Source organism: Elephas maximus, chromosome 4 (genome assembly GCF_024166365.1).
Source record: "Elephas maximus indicus isolate mEleMax1 chromosome 4, mEleMax1 primary haplotype, whole genome shotgun sequence".
In the NCBI taxonomy this organism is placed as follows: Eukaryota; Metazoa; Chordata; class Mammalia; order Proboscidea; family Elephantidae; genus Elephas; species Elephas maximus.
The window spans coordinates 184,368,999-184,394,270 of NC_064822.1; the positions used below are offsets into that span (position 1 = coordinate 184,368,999).

Below are 25,272 nucleotides of genomic sequence, written 5' to 3' on the forward strand. Positions count from 1 at the left end.
ATTCAGTGGCTGCCACTGTATGCTGTTTCTAGAGCCATCACTGATAAAACTGTTAGGTTTCCATTCATGAGAGAGGTGTCAAAGAAGAACAACATTCACAATCGTTAGGCTGATGCACGAAAAGAGCCTTATTTAGTATTGGCGGAACGCGTGGTTTGACCGTCCAGCTTTTCAACCGGGGAGTAGCCCGTGTTCTAAGACATATCTGACGTTGTTTGAGTTTGTTGCTTACAGCTGGGGAAGGCATTGACTTCTTGCTTTAACTGATCTTCAAAATGACATTCTGAGAAATATTTTTAATGGTATAAAGCCTAAATCACCTTAAGGAATTGGTATGTAGGTGCAAGTAAGTTCATTCTTGGATAAGTGGGATGATAGAAAAATTATAAAAGGGTATTTAGAATTTAAGTCTATAACAGTACTAGGGAGCACGTCATTCATTTTAAGGATTTGTGTACCAGAAATTCAACAGGAAATTAACTTTTCCTTTAATGTGAGAATATAAGAAACACTCTAAGAGGCCGTGCAAGTAGATTGTTTAACTCAGTCAGTGTCTGACAATGGTGTATGCCAGAGTAAATTGTGAGGTGGCTGGCTAGCTACAGGAAAGACCCTCTAAAGATTGATGTGTTTTCCTAAACACCCATAGCAGTAACTTAGTATTATTACCAACCACAAATAATCAGACCTCTTCTTTTCTAGATGAATATTTTCACTGCAAAAGTAAGACAGGCAGTATAAAATGCTTTGGAAGATAAACAGCTGGGAAGAGGGGTTCGGAGTTACCTGTAATCTCAATAATGTAACATAACCACTGTTGGAATTCTGGCGTATTTCCTTTTGGATGTTTTTCTTACGCTTGACCTTCTGTGAGTTTGTTTTGATATTACAAAGCATATATAATTAGGTACCCTCCTTTACTTTTTCTTTTTTTTTAACCATATCAGAAGCAGATTTCCATGTGCCCCCTATTTATCATTTCCATACTCTCTTAAAAACCCATTATTATATTCACCCTGCTCAACCTTCTGTGTTAATAGCTTCTACAGATATATTAGTTACTATATAAAGTACACATTTAACAAAACACTCTTTGTTCAGAATTTACATATTTCAGTCTTATTGCTCTATTTCATGCTACTTTATATAAACTTTGATAATAACAGCAAACATTTATTGAATATTGACATAGGATAGCTGATTTAATCCTCAAAACCCTTTGCAGGAAGATACTGTCATTATCGCCATTCACCAGATAGAGAGAAAACTGAGATCAGACAGCCAGAGAAAACTGAGATCAGACAGCCAGGAAGTAGCAGGGCTTGGCTTTGACTCCTGCTCTCTGACCGTGACCTTCAGCTACCTCTGATAATAGGCCCCTGAGCTTTTGCTTTCTAGATTTAAGATCTAGTGTTCGAGTCTGTACTCACAGGGGGATCTTCTTGTCTCTGTTGTTGTTGTTGTTAGGTGTCGGGTCGGTTCCAACTCACAGCCACTGTAGGTACCACAGAATGGAACACTGCCCGGTCCTGCGCCATCCTCACAATTGTTGTTATGCTTGAGCCCATTGTTGCAGCCACTGTGTCATCCATCTTGTTGAGGGTCTTCCTCTTTTCCGCTGACCCTGTACTTTACCAAGCAGGATGTCCTTCTGTCTCTATGGATAATTTAATTTCTGGGCCTTGTCCGTTTGTTTTTCTCTAGTCACAGCAATTGAGTTGGCAACCAGCCTTTCTAGTACAGGGACCTCATGATGGAATGAGAGTGGAATGCCTTCTGTTTTATTTTTAGTATCTTCCCAAGTACAGGTTGTAGCTGGTGGCCATTGTCTTTAGAAGGATGTCTAAACAAAATCCCAGGTTCATTTTCTGGATTTTGACTGTGGTGGGGTAACTGACAATTTGAACTGTACTGGAGTTGTCAAAATCAAAGTAGTTTTATAAAATAGTACTGGATTAGGAGGCCAATCTCATTTATTTACGTTTGTTAATTTATTTTGCAGGTCACGGAACAAAAAACCAAAGGTAAGCTTTTTTCCTTTCTTTTTAGAAGTCATTAAAACTTCTTGTGTTTAGATTTCACATACCTGCTGACTCACCGTTCAATCCACTTGAAAAGAGGGGGTGGGTGTAGAGGAATTAAGATTGGGTGTTTGCCTTCACTAAGGAGCGGTAATGACAAATTAGAAGTACTTATAGTCATGTTTCTAGTTGACCTTAAATTTGTTAGGAGGTAAAACGGGTTAGAAAAAGTAATACCTTGATTTGAAAGTATGTGGGTCATGATTTTGAACTGGAACTTTTTTCAAAACTTAGAACAACAACAAAAGCCAAACATCAGCTCTTCACTTACAGGTAGGAGCTGCAGTGAGTTATTAACCACCTCGATTCATGCCACTGAGTCTGATAATTGTCTGAAAGCTGAACGTTACATCTGGGATGTTTATGCTACTTTCTGAGCCTGGAATATGCTTTTTCAGAAGATAATATGTTTTGAGTTGGTTAACTCTGTTACATAATAGTCATGTGGTCTAAGCAGATGCAGATGTCTCCTGGGTCATTCCCAACTTAGTACTCTTTGTCTTTTTTGGTTCTTTCTCTCCTGTTAATTTTGATGGTGCAGTTTTGTCTGGTGATGGTCATACTTTCAGTCAGTTCCCTTTAAGAATGGGAGACTTAATTCCTTGAGAAGAACATTCTAGCTCCTATCCTTGCTCACCTAAATATGTGGTTCTCTACTAGGATATGCAATACATTCTTTTGCGTAGACTTGTCAAAACTAGGGCATTGAACTGGTTCAGTCGTGGCTGATGAAGCAAATAGGAACAGACCCAAAGATTTCGCAGATTCAGCATGGTACCCAGAACAGGAAAAATTATGGGTCTAAGCCCGGGAATGGGAGACTTGGAAGAGGCATAGTGAGCCCTTTCAGGAGCTTGATATGTAAGGTTAGATTAGCGGCAGGACTATGGGAGATCAACACACATTAAAAGCAGCAGAGTTGGCCACCATCTTTAAGCGGGGCAGAGCTGTTTTCGGATGGTGCTTAAAATTTGAGGGTAAGAGATTTGGTTGCTATGCAGTGTGTACACTGCCCTTGTTCTCTAACAGGGAGATTAAATTTCTAGCAGGGCTTCGACCTGTAATTTTTCCCGTCCCGACTATCTTTCCAATTAATTGTAACTTTAAAAATTCAGGCCTGTTCTGGTGATGCTTCCTCAGCCATGACTGAACCAAGAACTGATTCAAAGCCCTGGTCAAAACACACATGCCCAGGCCTCCTCCCAAACTTTCACAGTCCCAGGCCACAGACCTAGCAGATGTATTTGGAAAAACTCTGCAGATGACTTTAGTACACACTCCAGGTTGAGAACCACTGCCCTGGATGAAGGGAATCAGATGTAAATCAGACGAGACATTACTGTAATATATTCCTAATCAAAAAGCATTTCGGAGGAGAATGTAGTCCAGGGACTTCGTAGCAGTTTATAAAACGAACTTAGAGAAACAGTTATTAATTGGAATTATTCTAATCAGAATAGTATTCTTCCCTTGTACATTCATCCAATCCCCGACCCAGAAGTAAGCTTTATTTTGGAAGTATCGTTGGAAATTACTTGTTTGAAACAGAAATTATACTTCACTGTAAAAATAGTGTTATTCATAGTGGTACAGTGTCTATATTTTCTAAACCAACATACTGTCTAGGAAAGTATTTGGGCATGTAAGTATTTATATTTATAGGACTTTTTGATGATTTATGGAGACAACAGATGAGAAAATTGGCATTTTCCTGGAAAATCTAGGCTCTGTGGTTGTTGGAACATGGTGGTTGGGTTCTTAGGTCTGGCCACAAATCTAATTCTCGTGAGGCCAAGTAGCAGTTTTACTATAGAAGTAAGCTACTCTGCATGGTAAGTGGTGTTTCTACTGGAAACCTGAAAATCCATTAAGCATTCTTTCTTGGGATTTTTTTCTTTTTTGGTACCAGGGTAGTTCTCAGAAACATAGTCCTCTTTCCTCTGCTAGTGTCTTAAAAATTAAACTTTCTTTTTCACTCACTACCAAATTTTGCTTCCAATTAGCATCTTTTTCATATTTACAATAGAATGGAATATAGCCCCACAGTTCCCATATCCCTCCCAATCAAAAAAATAAAGTAAAATAGTCTTTTTTTAAATTTAATTTTGTTGCTCTTGTTGAGACTATACACAGCAAAACATATACCAGTTCAAGTGTTCTGCATGTACAGTTCAGTGATGTTGATTACATTCTTTGAGTCATGCAAAACCGTTCTCACCCTCCTTTTCTGAGTTGTTCCACCCTCATTAGTGTAAATTAATTGCCCTCTAAGGTTCCTTTCTAATCTTTTGAGTTGCTGTTATCACTTTGATCCCATAAACATAGTTCTTAAAAGAGCATAATGCTCAAAGCAGACATTTTTTTCCAGTTAAGCTAAACTATTGTTTGATTTTAAGAAGACTTCAGGGGATATTTTTGGTTTCAGGTTTAAAGATTATCTCAGGACCGTAGTTTCAGGGGTTCATCCAGCCTCCATGGCTCCAGAAAGTCTGGAATCCATGAGAATTTGAAATTCTCGTATATATTTTCCCCCTTTTGATCAGGATTCTGCTATAGGATCTTTGATCAAAATGTCCAGTAATGGTAGCTGGGCACCATCCAGTTCTTCTGGCCTCATGGAGGCAGTTAGTCTCTTGTTCCATATCCTCGTCCTATACCTGACTCTCTTCCTCTGTTGCTCAAGGCTCTTTTCAAGCTTTTAAGACCCCAGCAGCAAACCAGGAGGTGGAGCAGAACCATTAAACACATTATTAAGCTAGTTAACTGGGATGTCCCGTGAAACCACAACCCTAAACCGCCAAACCAAGGAACCAATTTTTGGTTGTACATAAGCAGGCTCTGCAGCTATTCATTTTGGTTGATGTTGTAAATGTATCTGTCACACAGCTCAACTTTTTACAGGAGTATAACTTACTGACAGCAGTTACGATAATTGGCTGTGCAGCCCTACCATTAATCAGTGTGATTTTTCCATCACCATTAACCCCTCTTTGCCTCTCCATCCCACCTCTAGTAACCACTAAATAAACTTTGGTCTTATATATTTGCCTATATTTGTGTTTTTATGTAAGTGAGGTGATGTGAAGTAAAATAATCTTAAAGTGAGTTGAGAACTTATCTAGGATCTCTTCAGGGATTTAAGGAGCCCTGGTGGTACAGTGGTTAAGAACTCAGCTCCTAACCAAAAGGTTAGCAGTTCAAATCCACCAACCACTCCTTGGAAACCTTATGGAGCCGTTCTACTCTGTTCTGTAGGGTTGCTAAGAGTCAGAATCAACACCACAGCAGCAGGTTTTTTTTTTTTTAAGGGATATAATTGTCACAACGAGAGAGCACACAAGGAGTAAAAATAAAAATTATCCCTGGGGTATGTTAGACTCTTAAGTGGAGGGAGGCCCTGATCTTTCCTGTTTTGGGTACAATTTGAAAGCCACGTCTTCATCTTTGTTCATGAGAGCCTGATTGACACTAAGTCTCATTCTTCTTCTGTTCCCTCAGCTGAACTTGCTGGGTCCTGTTCTTCTTCCCAAAGGTGGCATTTTCCTCAAATCTTCCCCTTAACTCTGAATATACCCCTCTCTCCCCAACAGACCCTATAAGAAAAAAGAAAAGACTGTGTTGGTGCCGAGTATCTGGTTGTACAGAGGACTGAAGTAAGATTTTTCCGTATTTCAGAAAAAGTAGATTCCTTAAATGTTCTTCCTTTGTCTTCCATTATTAAAAAATAAAAAAGTGGTGAGAATTCTAGAGAGAAGAACAAGACAGGGATTACAAGTAAAGACATGGATTAGGGCTGGACCTACTGTCCAGGTGACAACAAATAAAAGGCAGGAGGTAATACCTCCTTTTGCTGGATATTTGGATTAGAATTGAGAGGGACCGTGTTTACAGGGATGAAGAATAAGTCAATTGCTTGACTATATAGTAGAGGAAATTGGATGTAGTAATTTGGACTTGTTAAAAGATCGTTGGGGTGCAGACTCCAGAAGATAAACTAAATGAGTGGGACCTCCTAAAAATTAAATACTCATGCTCATCAAAAGACTTTATCAAGAGAGTAAGAAGAGAACCTACAGACTAGGGAAAATCTTTGGCAACAACATATCTGATAAAGGTCTAATCTGTAAAATATATGGAGAAGTGCAACAACTCAACAATAAAAAGACAGAGAACCCAGTCATAAAATGGGCAAAGGACATGAACAGATACTTCATTAAAGAGGACATTCAGGCAGCCAACAAATACGTGAAAAGATGCTCATGATCATTAGCCATTAGAGAGATACAAATCAAAACTACGTGAGATACCATCTCACCCCTGCAAGAACGGCACAGATTAAAAAAACAGAAAACAATAAATGTTGTCGAAGTTGTGGGGGGATTGAAACTCTCATACACTGCTGATGGGAATGTAAAATGGTACAACCACTATGGAAAACATAACTATGCTTTCTTGAGAAGCTAGAAATGAATACTATATGCTCTAGCAATCCCAATCCTAGGAATATATCCTAGAGAAATAAGAACCGTCACAGGAATAGAAGACACATGCACACTGAAGTTCATGGCAGCATTGTTCACAATAGAAAAAAGGTGGAAGCAACCTAAGTGCCCACCAATAGATGAATGGATGTACAAATAAAGGTACACACACATAATGGAATACTGCGCAGCGACAAAGAAAAATAATGAATCTGCAAAACATCTCACAATATGGATGAGCCTGGAGGGCATTATGCTGAGAGAAATAAGTCAATCACAAAAGCACAAATATTCTATGAGACCACTATTATAAAAATTCAAGAAAAGGTTTACACGCAGAATGAAACAGTCTTTGAGGATTACCAGGGAGGGGAGGGAAAATCACTAGCTAGATGGTAGACAGGTATTAACGTTGGTGAAGGGAAATGCAGTACACAACATAGGAGATGTCAGCACAACTTAAGGCAAAGGAGAAGTCACTGAGAGGAAAACTGGTGAATGGAAATGGGGAAGACAGGGTGGCTAAGGGGGAGAGTGCTGACACATTGCAGGGATTGCAGCCAATGTCATGAAACAATTTGTGTATACCTTTTTAGAACGGGAAACTAATATGCTCTGTAAAAAGATGTTGGGGTATTGATTTGTAAACTTTCACTTAAAGCACAATAAAAATTATTAAAAAAAAGATGTTGGGGTGATGGTTAGCTTAATGGGGAGTTAGCAGTATGAAATTAATGATTTATAAAAGTTAATGTCACTTTAAGCTATGTTAATAAAAATACAGTATCTAGGAAGGGATTTTTATAGTATCTGCAGTGGTTACCACACTATAGAAAGAAGCAAAGATAAGCTGCCATGGGCCATGTAGAGATTGGGCCAGATTGGTCAAGGAATTTGAATTTACATCACCTCCAGAAAAGCTGGAGGTGTTTTGCCTGGGGAAGAGGTGCCTCAGGAGGCTCAGGTAACTGTTTTCAAACATTACAAGGGCTCTAGTGCCTGACACTTAACAGGCCATTGGTAAAATATATTCATGTATATTTTGTTTATGAGACTTGGTCTGGCCACAGAGAGGGCCAGTGTTCAGTCAAGGGAACAGGGAAAAGCTTTCAGCTCAGTAATAAGCTTGGATATTGTTCTTCAAGCAGTAATTCATGGCCTTGACCCTATTACCCCACTGAGATTCAGCTGAGGGATAGCACCTTTATATTAGCATACCTGGAGTCCATGCACCATTGCAGTACATTGGCCATAACTCTGTCTTTCTTGTGAGCCTGTTCCAGAAAGTATGTTACAGTGAGTGCATGGTTGTTGGGATAACTTTGAGTCCATCTGATGTATTAAAATTGAGTTTTTTCCCCGAGTAAATAATTTACAAACTAAAGTACTAGTCTGGAAAGGTGTGCGTCAGGATCGTATCCTTTCAGCATACCTATTCAGTCTGTATGCTGAGCAAATAATCTGAGAAACTGGATTATGTGAAGAAGAATGGGGCATCAGGATTGGAGGAAGAGTAATTAACAACTTGCATTATGCAGATGACAACCTTGCTTGCTAAAAGTAAAGATAACTTGAAGCAGTTACTGATGAAGATCAAAGACCACAGCCTTCAGTATGGGTTATACCTCAACATAAAGGAAACAAGAATCCTCACAACTGGACCAATGAGCAATATCATGATAAATGAAGAAAAGATTGAGGTTGTCAAGAATTTCATCTTACATGGCTCCACAAACAATGCCCATGGAAGCAGCAGTCAGGAAATCAAGAGACGCATTGCATTGGGCAGATCTGCTGCAAAGGACTTCTTTAAAGTGTTGAAAAGCAAAGATGTCACTCACCTTGTAGACTAAGGTGTGTATGACCCAAGCCATGGTATTTTCATTCGCCTCGTTAGCATGCGAAAGGTGGACAATGAATAAGGAAGACTGAAGAAGATTTATTTGATGCCTTTGAATTTTGTTGGCGAAGAATGTCGAATATACCATGGACTGCCAAAAGTGTGAACAAATCTGTCTTGGAAAAAGGACAGTCGGAATGCTCCTTAAGAAGCAAGGATGGTGAGACTGTGTCTTACATATGTTGGACATGTCAGGAGGAATCAGTTCCTGGATCAGACCCTTTACTGCTTGGTAAAGTACAGGGTCAGTGGAAAAGAGAAAGACCCTCAACAAGATGGATTGACATAGTGGCTGCAATAGTGGGCTCAAGCATTATGACAATTATGAGCATGGCGCTGGATTGGGCAGTGTTTCCTTCCATGGTACATAGGGTTGCTATGAGTTGGAACCAGCTCAACGGCACCTAGCAACAACAACAAACTACTTATAGTGCCCCTCACACCTGTAGACTACACTGTAGTGGGGAGCCACTTGTTTAGAGATGGAACTGACGGCTCTAGAGAGTGGAAAGAATTGGGGTATTTTAAGACACGAGGCTCAGACAGGTGGGCATGTCCAGAGGAGAGTTGATGAGGACTTGAGTCTGATTAAGAGCAGTGTTGCTAGAGGAGGTGATAGATTGGAGAGATGGTTCAATTCAATAGAACTTCATGCTGATTGGATGATGGAGTGTGAAATAAGGGGGGAAGTCTAAGACACTTTCCAGGTTTCTGACTTGAGTAGTTGGCTGGGCGAGGACTTCTTTCTTCGAGCCAGGAAATGTAGGTGGAGACTGGGGAACAAGTTTGAGGGTGAGGGAATGGGTGAAAGAAACCTGGATTGAAGATAGTGATTTGGGAAACACTTGCACACAAGCGATAAAGTTAAGTTACTCAAGTAACTTAAATGTGGGAAGGGTGCGGGCCACACCTAAAAACATTCAGGTTTTTTAAAAGACAGCTCATGGCCAAATTCAGCTGCCATTTTGCAACTCTGATTAAAGCGATAGTCAACAGCAGGGGCTGGCAACTGTGGCCCATGGGCCAAATCTGTCTTACAACTGTTTTCGTATTTTTTTTTTTTTGGCGGGGGGGTGAGCTAAGAAAAGCAAGATTTCATGACATGCAGAAATGATATGAAATTCCTCTTTCAGTGTCCATAGATAACATTTTATTGGAACACCAGCTACATTGATTCATTTATATACCGTCTACCTGCTTTTGCCCTACAAGGGCAGAGTTGAGTCGTTAAGACAGAGACCAGATGGCCTGCAAAGCCTAAAATATTTACTATCTGGCCCTTTACAGAAACAGTTTTTTATGGCCCCTAGTTAAGATTGAGAAGTCCACAGAGGAAAGGGAGAAAACAAGAGTTAGCTGGAGAGGGTCTCACAAAATCAGAGAGGGAGGAGAAAAGTAGTATCAGAAGTTGGAGAAAAGGCCCAACAAGTACCTACTAGACTGGCTCTGGAGGTCACTGGTGACTTAATAAGGAGGGAAGCTTTCAGTGAGATGTTCAGCGCCAAAGCCAGGGTACAGTGGGTTGAAGAGCACGTGAAAGGCAAAGAAATGGAGACAGTGCTCAGAGATCACTGAAAATCCTTCGGTAAACATCAGTACTCACAGTGTGTTAGACTTTGAGATGGTTTGTATTGCATTATAACTAGTTATTCTTCAATTATGGGCTATACTAAGACATTTTCAGCCTAAAATAATGTCTTTTCTAGGGTTAGTTTATTTTTTTAATTACTACATTATAAAACATTTCCGAATCGTTTTTTACTATGTTTTGTACCATAGAGGTAGTTAAAAGAAATACTAGTTTGTACTGGTCTTGTGCAGTTTTGGGGTTGGTTATGCATATACACTAAAAAAAAAAAACTTCCCTATTTCAGAATTCCATTAAAGAATACATGTATTTGAAAAGTTGCATCTTATTAAAGTTTTTCAGAAGTAGGGACGATCAAAAGTTCAAACTTTTAGATAGAATGGTGTAAGATAAAAGGGATCATTGGAGTACATAGATGGATTTTAGAAGTAAATGAAAGGAAATTAGGAAATAGACTACCCAGCACTTTTTGCACTACCTTTTTCCCCCCTATGATAGAGATCATCTTAAAGCCACAGACTTTTCCCCTGTAAAGAAGAAGTTGTGCCCTTATTTTAAGTAGCTCATCTTTAGAAATACTTTCTGTATAGCCTACCAGGGATCAGTCCGTGGAGAAGGACATCATGCTTGGTAAAGTAGAGGGTCAAAGAAAAAGAGGAAGACCGTCAACGAGATGGATTGACACAGTGGCTGCAACAGTGGACTCAAACATAACGAGAATTGTGAGCATGGCACAGGACCGGGCAGTGTTTTGTTCTGTGGTACATAGAGTTGCCATGAGTCGGAACTGACTCAACGGCACCTAACAACAACAACTACGAATCATTAAGATTTTCAAGAGAAAAGATACGGCTTAAAAAGTAACCTATTCAGTCTTAATGATAACGTCTCCCTCTTGTGTTCTCTCGTACTGTTCTGGAGCATGACAAGGTACGCACACTGATTTTGACGACTTGAGTTTGGATGTTTGGAATAAGGTTGGATTGGGCCTCCTGCCTAACCAATTTCATTGTTCTCTAATTACAATGTCCAGAATTCTGATTGGCCTTTAAATACGTAAAATTTCCTTGGATTCACAAAAAAGTGTAATTAAAAAAAAAAAAGGATTCAATCAAGTTTCCTCATGACTAAAGTGTGTACCACAGGCATTTTTTTTGACTCTGTCCTGGAGTTTTGAATGACTAATCTCCAGGGATAGAACACCTTATTGGAAATAAGGTGGATGAAACTGGTCCCATTTATGATGATTCCATCATTTATTGTCTGTTCTGTCTTTCATGTAGTGGTGAGAAAATGCCCTGGTGAGCTTTGCAAGGAACCTTGTACTGTGATACAATGCTTACCAGATTACTTTGGTTAAAAAGTGCTTTGAAAAATGAAACAAGAAGAACTAATTCAAAGTGGATCAAAGACCTAAACATAAAATCTAAATTGATAAAGATCATGGAAGAAGAAATAGGGACAGTGCTAGGAGCCCCCAATACATGGCATAAACACTATACAAAACATGACTAACAATGTACAAACACCAGAAAAGAAACTAGATAACTGGGAGCTCCTGAAAATCAAACACCTACGCTCATCCAAAGACTTCACCAAAAGAGTAAAAAGATTACCTACAGATTGGGAAAGATTTTTAGCTATGACATTTCCGATCATCTGATCTCTAAGATCTACATGATACAGCAAAAACTCAACAACAAAAACTGGAAAAATGGGCGAAGGATATGAACAGGCACTTCACTAAAGAAGACAGCCAACAGATGAGGAAATGCTCATGATCATTAGTCATTAGAGAAATGCAAATCAAAACTACAATGAGATTCCATCTCACTCCAATAAAGCTGGCATTAATCCAAAAACACAAAGTAATAAATGCTGGAGAGGTTGTGGAGTGACTGGAACACTTATACACTGCTGGTGGGAATGTAAAATGGTACAGCCACTTTGGAAATCGATTTGGTGCTTCCTTAAAAAGCTAGAAATAGAACTACCGTATGATCCACCAAACTCATTCCTTGGAATATATCCTAGAGAAATAAGAGCCTTGACACGAACGGATAAATACACACCCATGTTCATCGCAGCACTGTTTACAATAGCAAAAAGATGGAAGCAGTGAAGGTGCCCATCAGCAGATGAATGGATAAATAAATTATGGTATATTCACACAGTGGAATACTACACATTAATAAAGAGCAGTGATGAATCCGTGAAACATTTCATACTATGGAGGAACCTGGAAGGCATTATGCTGAGTGAAATTAGTTGCAAAAGGACAAATACTGTATGAAACCACTATTACAAGAACTCGAGAAATAGTTTAAACAGAGAAGAAAATATTTTTTGATAGTTATGAGAGTGGGGAGGGAGGGAGGGAGAGAGCGGTATTCACTAGTCAGATAGTAGACAACAACTAATTTAGGTGAAGGGAAAGACAACACACAATACAGGAGAGGTCAGCACAACTGGACTAAACCAAAAGCAAAGAAGTTTCCTGAATAAACCAAAAGCTTCAAAGGCCAACGTAGCAGGAGCGGGGGTTTGGGGACCGTGGTTTCAGGGGACATCTAGGTCAATTGGCATAATAAAATCTATTAAGAAAACATTCTGTACCCCATTTTGGAGAGTGGCATCTGGGGTCTTAAATGCTAGCATGAGGCCATCTAAGATGCATCAATTGGTCTCATCCCACCTGGAACAAAGGAGAATGAAGAACACCAAAGACTCAAGGTAATTATGAGCCCAAGAGACAGAAAGGGCCACATAAATCAGACTACATTAGCCTGAGACCAGAAGAACTAGATGGTACCTGGCTACAACTGATGACTACCCTGACAGGGAATGCAACAGAGAACCCCTGAGGAAGCAGGAGAGCAGTGGGATGCAGACTTCAAATTCTTGTAAAAAGACCAGACTTAATGGTTTGACTGAGACTAGAAGGATCCCAGAGGTTATGGTCCCCAGACTTTGTGTTAGGCCAAGACTGGAACCATTCCCACAGCTAACTCTTCAGACAGGGATTGGACTGGACTATAGGACAGAAAATGATACTGGTGAGGAGTGAGCTGCTTGGATCGAGTAGACACATGAGACTATGTGGGCAGCTCCTGTCTGGAGGAGAGATGAGAGGGCAGAGGGCGACAGGAGCTGGTTGAATGGATGCGGAAATACAGGCTGGAGAGCAGCGTGCAGTCTCATTAGGGGGAGAGCAACTAGGAGTATATAGCAAGGTATATATAATTTTTTGTATGAGAGATTGACTTGATTTGTAAACTTTTACTTAAAGCGCACACACACAAAAAATTTTCTTTTAAAGTGCTTTGAATGCTGTAAAACTAGTCGAACTGATACTCAGACCTCAGTCCTATAGGCTGTTCATTTTGCTTTGCAGGCCTTCAAGTTGCTATGACTGCTCTGTTTCTTCTTAGGGAAATAAGAGATATAGCCGACCTGGTTAATTTAAGTGAAGATTCAAGCCCTTTTATCTAGGGCCAGCCTCATAGAAGCTAGTTACTTCCATCCTAAAAATGACTTGGGAAGAATCCCAGCCTTTGTATCACCGTCTCATTTATTTGCAGAGTAAAAGGAAAGGAAATCGGGAATGCTGTATATATGCTACGGAATCCTCCAGACACAGAAAACAAATCATTAAATGATAAGTCTTTATTCTCTCATTTTCCAGTTATGTTTCCATCAGTTGCTAGAGGTCATGCAAAAGGTAGTATACAAATATTAGACAATGGCTAACTTAGGTGAATTGTCTAATATTTGTATAGATTGTAGTACCTCGGAACTTCCTTCCTTACTGAGAGGCCCAGTGCTGTGTCCCGGCTAGTTAGGTTTAGAACCAGGGGTTGCCTTGAAGTTACTCCGGGGACCTACTTTTTTCGTGTTACAGTATTTATCTATGATGGTATAGATTGGACCCCCGATTTCCGATAATGTGTCTATCTCCTTATAAAGGGACCAGGTAAAGGAGTGACATGTTGGTTCAGCATCATATTGTCAGTTCAAAGCAGCATTGCCACTAGAGCTGGCCCTACCATTCCTCTGCATGGCTGGGGAGGGTGGCCTCAGATTCACCTGGATTATCAGGCAGCGATTATTCTGTAATACTACTGGCCTCTATTTGCCAACTGGATTTTTATGAAAAGGAAGTGGACTTTTGGTTAGAATGAGGCAACCTACTCTGTAGGGTTGAGGGGGGGAAACCAGAAGGTTCTGCACAGTGTAGCTTCATGGTCTTCCTACACATTTCCATACTTCTTGTTTGCCATTTTTAAAATTAAGGTAAAAAATTATTTAAAATAATAGGGAAAGTATCTACATTTTAAATTTTTTATTTTGAATACAGAATTGATTTTTTAAAAAACCATACACAATGTGCACCTAAAAAATTGGTTTTGACACAAAAGGATTTACAACGTTTCTAATAATTACACCCATGGCCAAACAAGTCTGAGTTCAGGTGCTGTAGAAACCAAAAGCAAATTGAGTTCTGTGGTTCTGTAGGCCTGAGGTTCCTGAAGGGGTCTACTCTGTGCTAGGCCCTGAGAACAAAAAGATGAAAGATGAGTCCTGGAGGAACTTGTGGCTCAGGGAGGGAGAGAGGCCTGGAAATGGAGAATTTCATATAATACGGTAAATTCAGCAGCACCGAATGGTAGGCAGCAGTGTTCCGGGGGCATAAATGAAGGGTACTTAGACCACCTAGTCTAGGGATTTCAGGAAAAGTTTCTCAAAGGTAGGTTTTTACAAATGTGGATGAAAGGAAGAAGCTGTCTGGCTAAGAGCCTTGAATCCTTTATGAAGGACTTTGCATGGAGCACATAGGTGCACTCATCCTTGCAAGGCAGCCCTTTGAGGAATTCCATTGCTGGTTTAGGAGTGATGATTGCCTCTCTTTCGTCCTTAATTAATGCAGCTGAACTCCAGGACATTGCTGTCTCTGAATGTCTGTCAATACTACTCCTCACCTCCACCCTACCTTCGGTGAAGTGAAGATGCTGTGAAGAATTTGGGAAGACCATGTCGCTCTAGAGTGAAAGGAGAGTTGTCTTACTAGAATTGGTTTCAGGGAAAGCTTTCTTAAAAATATTCTTTAGAAAAAAAACACAGTCAGTTCTCCATATCCACAGGTTCAGCCAACTGTGGGTTGGAAATACTTGGAAAAAAACAACTTTTTTGGGTCACTATTCCCTAAACAATACAGTATAACTACTGTTTACGTAGCATTTACATTGTGTTTGGTATTATAAGTAATCTACAGATGATTTAAAGTATACAAGAGGATGCAAGTAGGTTATACGCAAATACTACGCCATTTTATATAAGGGCTTGAGCACCCGCGGATTTTGGTCCTGGAACGAATCCCCCGCGGATACCAAGGGATGACTGTATTTGATTTCAAAGGCTTGTTTCCCAACCTCTCTCTTTCAGTGCCCGAAGTGACGAAACCAAGTTTAAGCCAACCAACGGCCGCCAGCCCGATTGGCAGCTCTCCATCGCCACCAGTCAATGGTGGCAACAATGCCAAAAGGGTGGCAGTGCCGAACGGACAACCGCCAAGCGCCGCCCGCTACATGCCTCGGGAGGTGCCGCCGCGATTCCGTTGCCAGCAGGACCACAAAGTGTTACTAAAACGTGGGCAGCCCCCTCCACCGTCCTGCATGCTCCTTGGGGGCGGGGCAGGGCCTCCTCCCTCCACAGCACCTGGAGCAAACCCCAACAACGCACAAGTGACAGGAACGCTGCTGCAGAGCGAGAGTGGGACTGCACCAGGTACGGCATCAGTGTCGCTGAGCGGGTTCATGGCAGCTTTTGAGAGAGAGCATTGCCCCCAGAGTCAGTAGTTGTTGGATTTCCCACTTGCACTGCCTGATGTAAAGCACCCAAAAATTCTTAATGATGTAGGGATTATTCAAAAGAGGGGAGAGGACCCCAGTAGGAAATATGTATAGGCATTTCTCTTCTGAAACTGGGTCTTCCTGTCCTCTAAGTGTGTGCTCTTGGCATGAGAAGGCTCATGGAGCTCTTATTTGTCATCACTATTTAGGGCTCTTTTTTTCCTTCTCAAATAGGCAGTACCACTTCAATCCTCCATAGTTCCAGCTGTTACCACAAGTGTGTGCTCAGGATATGACTCAAAGCAGGGCTATCGTGGAGACTTCTGGATCTTCATATGCCTGTGTTTATGTTTCTAGAATGCTAGGAATATAGAAAGAATGGTCTCTTAAATAACAATAATAGAACCTTGGGACATTGCCAAGTAATAGTTTAATAGAATGTGTTATTAGAATATAAATATTCTCTATAGATTATTAAATCTTGCAAATCAGTATTTCTTTAGAAGACCCTGGATTATGACCTTTATTTTATCAAGGTAAAAACTATATGTAGGAATGAGGGATCTTTAGCTAAGGGATTCTACTAGAAGTTTTGAGAGGTTTTAATAGATGAATGCTAAGTCATTGAAGAATTGCCAGATAACCTCTATCTTCTTAGCTTATTAATAAATTTCAACTTATCTCTTAGAATGGTTTTTGAGGCTGTATTGAAATTCAGAGCTTGAACACCTTCAAAAGTTGTCTAGGACAGTGGATCAGTGATAGAATGCTTTATTCTGGCTCTGAATTTGAACATAGAATTGCCTAGAAAACACTTGTCACTGCCTCCTCATGTGGAGAGTAAGAGCGGGAAGAAGCCACACAGTGACGCCGGCTTCATGCAGAGATGAGCCCTAACTGAGAGTCTTCCCTGTGGAGGCTGTCAGGCGGCCCGAAGCGGGCAGGAAATGGCCTCTTGGCGCTCCATTCCTGGCCCCTTGTAACCATTTGCAAAAGGAAGTATGTGAGGGGCTGGTCACATCAGGTGTTTCTTTAGCTGGGTAGAGTCAGACCTCGAGGTAGACATCAGTGCAGTGTGAGTCAGAGCCTCCTGTTTACATAATTAAAACCAAGGAGGCCCCTGAATGTCAAGAGTTTGGGATTCCCTGCTCTGTATAATATCTTTTCCAACTTTGTGTTGATTTAAAACTGCTTGGTTAAGGAGCTAAAATGAGTTTAGAAGAAATTATCTAGTAAAAACATGTCATTACCGCCCCCCCCCCCGTATGTGCTAAACATGTACCGAGCTCTTCATTTGAGCATTATCAGATTAAGTCCCTTCAGGATATGATTGCTATTTGAATCATGCTTGTTTGCCCCAGTGGGCATTCATCGTTCACCAGACATTTCCTGAGCAGCACTACACTGGCTCCTTTGTGGAATTGAACCATTAGTAAGCTATGGTCTCTTTCCTCTAAGGTGCTAACGCAGGGGGGAAGGGGGGAACACAAACATAGTAACTGTGCCTATGAGCAAACGGATTCCAGACAAGGAATGATTTTTTTCGGGTCATGAGTCCAAAAAAGCTGCATAGGAGGAATGGCGCTTGACTCAGACCCAGAACGATGAGTAAAATTTCAGTGTGTGAATTCAGGAGGAAAAAGCAGTCAGTGCTGACATGGAATGGTGCCAAGGTGAGAAGGCACAAGTTGTGGTGGAATGTCAAGTAGCGTGGGATGTAGACATGTTCGTAGAAAGTAGTGAAAAATAAAGACTGGAAAGGTTGGCTGATTCCAGATCTCGGAGCATCTCAAACAGATAGCAGCAAGCCAAGAAGATCAGCTTTGTTTTTGTGCACTGAGGAGCTGTCGAAGGCTTTACACAGCAGTGATGTGATGAAAGGTGCGCTGTAGAAAAATTACTCCAGCCACGAGTGTTTAGAATAAGTCGGAGGCAGAGGGCAAATTTAGGCTGTTATTTCAGTTGTCTCGAGATAAAAGAAAGCCCCTCTCTGTCAACTGGAATGGCAGGGAAATGGGTTTAAGAGATGTTGTGAAGTTAGACATAGCAAAATAGAATAGCCAGGTGAAATGAAAGAGAAGAGTTGTGATACAGTTAACCAAGGCAGGCAGCTGGGCAGCGAAGCCGCTTTGTGGGGAATGTGATGAGCTCTCTCGGGTGCACTTTGAGCTTGAGGTGTTCACGGGTCCTCCGTGTGTAGCTGTGACTGATAAAACGATGTCTTTTTCAGATTCAACCCTTGGAGGTGCTGCTGCTTCAAATTATGCAAATTCCACTTGGGGCCCGGGAGCCTCCTCCAACAACGGCGCCTCCCCCAACCCCATTCACATCTGGGACAAGGTGATTGTAGACGGGTCTGACATGGAAGAGTGGCCTTGTATTGCCAGCAAAGACACTGAGTCTTCTTCCGAAAACACCACCGATAACAACAGTGCCTCGAACCCTGGCTCTGAGAAGAGCACTCTGCCAGGAAGCACCACTAGTAACAAAGGAAAAGGGAGCCAGTGCCAGCCTGCAAGTTCCGGGAACGAATGTAACCTTGGGGTCTGGAAGTCTGACCCTAAGGCTAAATCTGCTCAGTCTTCCAGCTCTACTGCAGAGAGCAACAGTGGACTGGGGAATTGGAGGAACGTGAGTGGTCAGGATAGAACTGGACCTGGCTCTGGCTTCGGCAACTTTAACCCAAATAGCAACCCATCTGCCTGGCCGGCGCTGGTCCAAGAAGGAAATTCTAGGAAAGGGGCATTGGAAACGGATAATAGTAATTCCAGTGCACAGGTTAGCACAGTAGGTCAGGCATCCAGGGAACAGCAGTCAAAGATGGAAAATGCGGGTGTTAATTTTGTTGTCTCTGGCAGAGAACAGGCTCAAATTCATAACACTGATGGACCAAAAAATGGAAACACTAACTCCTTGAACTTAAGTTCACCAAACCCCATGGAGAATAAGGGAATGCCCTTTGGAATGGGCTTGGGGAACGCCTCCAGGAGCACTGATGCCCCTTCACAAAGCACTGGAGATCGAAAGACTGGGAGTGTTGGATCTTGGGGTGCAGCTAGGGGGCCTTCTGGAACTGACACAGTCTCTGGACAAAGCAATTCTGGAAACAATGGGAACAATGGAAAGGATCGAGAGGACTCCTGGAAAGGAGCTTCTGTTCAGAAATCAACTGGGTCAAAAAATGACTCTTGGGACAACAATAACAGGTCTACGGGTGGGTCCTGGAACTTTGGCCCTCAGGACTCTAATGACAACAAATGGGGTGAAGGGAACAAAATGACATCTGGGGTCTCTCAGGGAGAATGGAAACAGCCGACTGGGTCTGATGAGTTGAAAATTGGAGAATGGAGTGGTCCAAACCAACCAAATTCTAGCACTGGAGCATGGGACAATCAAAAGGGCCACCCCCTCCCTGAAAACCAAGGCAATGCCCAGGCTCCCTGTTGGGGAAGATCCTCCAGCTCCGCAGGAAGTGAAGTTGGAGGTCAAAGCACTGGAAGCAACCACAAAGCAGGAAGTAGTGACAGTCATAATTCTGGCCGCCGGTCGTACAGGCCCACACACCCTGATTGTCAGGCTGTCTTGCAGACTCTTTTGAGCCGAACTGATTTGGACCCCAGGGTGCTGTCAAACACTGGCTGGGGCCAAACTCAAATTAAGCAAGACACAGTGTGGGACATTGAAGAGGTGCCAAGGCCTGAGGGGAAATCTGACAAAGGAACTGAGGGGTGGGAGAGCGCTGCCACACAGACCAAGAACTCAGGGGGCTGGGGAGATGCACCCAGCCAAAGCAATCAAATGAAGTCTGGATGGGGGGAGCTCTCAGCCTCTACAGAGTGGAAAGACCCCAAGAACACAGGGGGCTGGAGTGACTATAAGAACAACAACTCTTCAAGCTGGGGAGGAGGACGACCAGATGAGAAGACATCTTCCTCTTGGAATGAGAATTCCAGCAAGGATCAGGGGTGGGGAGGTGGACGCCAGCCCAGTCAAGGATGGAATTCTGGGAAGAATGGTTGGGGAGAGGAAGTCGATCAAGCGAAAAACAGCAATTGGGAAAGTTCTGCAAGTAAACCTGTGTCCGGGTGGGGTGAAGGGGGGCAGAATGAAATTGGGACTTGGGGCAACGGTGGCAATGCAAGCATAGCTTCAAAAGGTGGATGGGAAGATTGCAAAAGATCTCCAGCGTGGAATGAGACAGGCCGACAGGCCAGCTCCTGGAATAAACCGCACCAACAGCAGCAGCAGCCACAGCAGCCACCGCCACCCCAACCAGAGGCTTCTGGTTCCTGGGGAGGCCCCCCCCCACCCCCTCCAGGCAATGGACGACCTTCCAACTCCAGCTGGAGCAGCGGGCCACAGCCAGCAGCCCCCAAGGACGAAGAACCCAGTGGTTGGGAAGAGCCATCGCCACAGTCAATTAGTAGGAAAATGGACATCGACGATGGCACTTCAGCATGGGGAGACCCTAACAGTTACAACTACAAGAATGTGAATCTGTGGGATAAGAACTCCCAAGGGGGCCCAGCACCTCGAGAACCAAACCTGCCTACCCCGATGACCGGAAAGTCAGCATCAGGTAAGCAGTGGCTTTTTCTCGGAAGTTTTGACGAAGAAAAATCCTTTTTATACAACATTTGTATTAAAAAATTTTGTATTAAGCTGCATTAATTCAACTGACTTCGTTCTGAGAATCTTTCCGACGTTGTTGTTCAAAAGAGCCTCTCTTTTTAAACTGATAGTGATAGCAGATGGTGGGAGTACTTCTTAATGTTCTTTCTTGGCAAAAGGAAAAGATGGCAAACCTAAGCCTGTTGCAGTCACATTGATTCTGACTCACAGCGACCCTCTAGGGCAGAGTAGAACTGCCCCATAGGGCTTCCAAAGCTGTAAATCTTAATGGGAGCAGACTGCTGCATCTTTCTCCTTCAGAGCCGTTGGTGGGTTGGAACTGCAGACCTTTTAACCGCTGTACCACCAGGGCTCCTGTAACCCCAGGTTAGTCCTCAAAAATTATTTTTTGAGGTTGTATTGGTCTGCAAAGTCCAAAAGTGTTACATCTCATTGAATAAACTATACTCTAGATTTACAAGTAAAAACAAAATAGGACCTGAAATGGACCCGATTCTTTGTGTTTCCCCAGCAAAGGGAAATGTATTGTGTTTGTGTCCCTGGGTGGTAGGAATGTTAATGCCCTCCCTCTTCTGCTAACTTGAAAGTTTGGAGGTTTGAGTCCACCCAGAGGTGCCTAGGAAGAAAGGCCTGGCAATCTGCTTCTGAAAAATCTGCCATTGAAAATCCTGTGGAGCACAGCTCTATTCTGACACACGGGGTCGCCATGAGTCGGAACTGACTCAACTTGATGACAGCTGATTTTGGTTCTGCCAGAGGCCATCAGAATGCTGCAGCAAAGCGGGTATCTGGGATGTTTCAGCCGCTTTCCAGAGAATTTTTCATGATTGTTTCTGGAAGTGGAGCACTTCGTGTAAGAGATTGTACTCATGGCAGTCAGTTGCCCAGAATTAACTGAAATCCAAAAAAGGGTTGTAGAAGACGGGATCTTTGACACTGCAAGTTGTGTGTTTGCTCGTGTGTAAGATTTTCTTACCTCTCTATTTGCATAGGAAACACCAGCCTTGGTAAATTCTAAGTATGCTGGTGATGTCATGCGTCATTATTAATTAGCTTAGCATTGTCAACTCGGAAGTCCTTATAAAGCATGTAGTTCAACAAATTAAGGGTATTTACCTTTTAAGTCTTTTTTCTTTAAGTCAAAATTAATTAAAATGGTAATAGTCAGTTTGTCTACTCCCCAAAATAAGCCTGTCTGGGTCTAGTGTTCAGGGAATCCAGTCGTGGCCACTTAGCAAATAACTATTTTTAAGTATTGAAAAGAATGAGGAAATCAGTGAAGACTGTCTGTTAACCCCCCTAGCTAGAGTATAACCTGCTCACATTCAGTTATAAAATCATAGGCATTTATAAAAACTTCAAACCGTACAGAAAAGCAAAGAGTAATAAAAAAATCTCAGCCCCTAGACTTTGTCCCCACAGGTAATCTCTTAGAAGTTTGTGTCTCATTCACAATTTTGTTCATACCTGTAGCAAAATATTTGATGTCTGTCCTTTTTAAAATTCTACATAGAAGGGACGGTGCTATATAAGCTTTTCTTTACCTTGCTTTTTTCACTATATATATTTGTGGGCTTTCCGTAGCAGCACATAACAGCTCTTCTTTTAATTACTTCATCTCTAGTATTCATTATGCAATGCCACATCATTGATCTAACTAGTCCCCTTCTGGAGCCCTGGTAACACAGTGGGTAAGAGCTCGGCTGCTAACCAAAAAGGTTGGCCGTTCAGATCCACGAGCCGCTCCTTGGAAACCGTAGGAGGCAGTTCTGCTCTGTCCTCTAGGGTTGCTGTGAGTCGGAATCGACTCAGCGGCACTGAACAACAAGAGTCCCCTTTTGATAGACACGTAGGTTGCTTCCAAATATCTGTCTAAGCGTGATGCAGTGGGCATAGTCGTACACGTAATTTCGCCGACTTTCACTAGTATGTCTACGGCATGATTTCTTGGCAGTGGAATTACTAGGTCAGAAGTTGTGTGCACCAGATTTTTTTTTTTTTTTTTAAACGACATTGCCAAATGCCCTCCATGAAGGTTGAGCCAGTTCCTATTTCTGCAAACAATATAGGAGTGCCTCTTCCCCCGTTCAGTCCCACTGGGTATTACGGTGTTTGATGTAACAAATCGTTCTTAGAGACACATTTCCTTTCTTTATAGTCTGGGGCAAAAGCACACCACCTGCTCCAGATAATGGTACTTCAGCTTGGGGTGAGCCAAATGAAAGCAGTCCTGGGTGGGGCGAAATGGATGATACAGGAGCACCGACCACAGGCTGGGGGAGCGCACCCTCCAATGCTCCAAATGCCATGAAACCTAGTGAGTATGCAGCGTTTTTACTTTCCAGGGATTCTCTGTTAACTGGAGGGTCAGACATTTTGGTGAGGGCTATTGTTGTTCCGATGAGATTCAGGGCCTCGGACGTTAAATAAATGGTTCATAGCAAGTGGTGGTAAGTGACTTGACTTGGAATATATTAAAATATTTACAGTTGTGTTGATTTCAAGTTAGGTTTAGTATCTGGCCAGAGTTGAGGTTTTGATGAGGTGCTTGGAGTCCCCTGGCTTTTGATGTGGAGCGTGGTCTCCACTGCCAAGTGACTTTACCCTTCCTTCTGTTCCCGTCTTTTCCCTTGTCTCTCTTCTCATAGGTCCACCCGCCTAGGAACCTTGAGGGTTTCTGGAACCCAAAAAAGATTTGTTTGAATTTTTAAATGGAGCATGTCATGCTTATTCGTAATCATTGAAAATCTAAGCTGTACTTGATGCAGCTGGTGATGTGTAGTCAGTCATTTGCAACACTTTGTAAACTGGTGCTGTGGGGTGTCTCATTGGGTGTTCTAAATTGAAAAATTCGACTTCAAGTACCTGTTTGCATTTGCTTAGAGCTTTCTCAAAAATATTCATGCCTATTTTCTACCATATAGCAAATTTAAGGGGTTATCTTTTGATTAAATCATGCAGTCATACCGAATGGTTAAAACTTGAACAAAAATAAAAATTCCATTGGGAAATTTGTTGTATGATATTCAGGACTCTTAGTGCTACGTGAAGGAATATGAGCTTGTCTCTATTCTAGAAATTCACACTGGTGACTAGGTAACTTGCCTGTGTTTTTACAATTCCAAATCTCCTCCACAGAAATAGGTCTATAAAGATTTTGTTGTCATCATGATTTTCATTATAAAATCCATTATATCATCATGGGAAATGTCATCTGGTAGGCTTGAAATAGATCCAGAATGCTGTTGGAAGACATCAGCCAGACCCTTAGCACAAAGAGGTGCTTCAGCTGTACCTTGAGGATGTTTATGCGTCCTCCCTAACCTCAGAGTTAACCTTTAGCTCATCAGAAAACCCTCATATTTCTCCAGATTCTAAAAAGAACTTTTGCTCTTCAGGATCTTTTATAGCTGCGGCTCATGTCCTTCCCCTGTGTAATGTGTGTGGCACGGAAGGAGGAGCTAGGTCATCACAGCTTACCACTGAGGCTGGTTGTTAACCTGGGACCTTCCCTAGTCTAAAAATGCCTTAAATTTGATGTTACGGGTCCAGTTATTAAAAACCAGAGCTCTCCTTTTTCTTTTCTATAAGAGAACATTTATTCAAAGTTTAGCTCCTTTCTCTAAGGGATTACCTGGATGTCTTCATTTGTATAAGGGAGTCTGTGTTATTCATATTGAGTTTTTGATTCCTATTGCTTGCCAGTGGATAGCATAAAGCCTATGCTTACGAAATATAAATCAGCTGTATGAATTTTTCATCCGCTATGCAGAGGAAACAATCCTAGTTATTGACGCAATTCCAGCAGCAGGGAGAACAGCATCCCAGCCCTGCCTCTTGCAACCTGCCTAGAAGCCCCTTCATGTGTCTAAGATGGACCCCATGGAAGGGCCCTCAGATTCACTTCGGCCTTGCTGGGGCATTAGATGTCAAAGTTAGAAGAAATCAACCGTCCTGTGCCTTGTGGGACTTTGTGGGAGGGAGCCTGTGTGACTGACACGTCAATAGCCTGGTCCTAGGAGATGGTAGCAGTCATTTGAGGAAAAGTCTGAAAGAGCCACTGTTTGGCTGGAGACTCTTCATATGAAGCTGTCTAAATTATATGGCTGCCGCTTCCACAAACATCCTCTCATTTGGTAAAGTGAAGGTGTGGATGGAAGCTTCTAGGCAAGATGATGTATTTCCCCTTCTTTCATTATTTTATACAGCATCGTTACTGCCAAATGTACCCATCAATTCCCTGCGATGTTTTTGGAGAGAAATTAAGGATTTATTCTAGTCTTAAAATTAAAGACTTTGTTTAGATGAGGATGTTGGTACAATGTCCTACTTCCTTGAACATTGGAGCTGTCTGTCTTCTCAGATTTCTCCCTGTCTTCCCTCCTCCCTTCCCCTCTCTGTCCTCCACATCTCCTTCTTCCATCTTTTAAAAAACTATTGCTTACACATTGTCTTTGCTCAGGATCTCTTTAGTATACAATGTATTTCAAGTATACAGATTTACGAAGTTTCACGTCTCCATGCCTATACATGAATTTCTCTTCTTTCACCGTAATTTTGATATCATAAATTTTTCTCTTTCATTCCCTTTTTCATGCTCTTTTCCACTTCATCCCAGTGTAGACGGTTGTCCTTTATCAAACCTCCTATGTGTTTGTATTGTCCACCACATGTATAGAACATGATGTGTACTTCAGGGAGAGTAAAAGCTAGGACTGAGGTAAACCATGCTCGTTAAGAG

General features: G+C 42.0%; 1 protein-coding gene across 8 annotated transcripts in view; it reads left to right on the forward strand.

Annotated features, from left to right (window-relative positions):
- Positions 1–25,272, forward strand: part of TNRC6B (trinucleotide repeat containing adaptor 6B) — a 296,019-nt gene that overhangs the window by 231,289 nt on the left and 39,458 nt on the right. For 6 of the 8 annotated variants that reach the window (XM_049885184.1, XM_049885177.1, XM_049885179.1 and 3 more), the window contains 4 exons: positions 2,003–2,024; positions 15,493–15,834; positions 18,130–20,478; positions 22,690–22,848. In XM_049885184.1, the coding sequence (XP_049741141.1) occupies positions 2,003–2,024; positions 15,493–15,834; positions 18,130–20,478; positions 22,690–22,848 (2,872 nt within the window). Of the gene's footprint in view, positions 1–2,002; positions 2,025–5,671; positions 5,735–15,492; positions 15,835–18,129; positions 20,479–22,689; positions 22,849–25,272 lie in introns of all 8 variants that reach the window. The other 2 variants (XM_049885183.1, XM_049885180.1) reach the window with 2 other exon arrangements.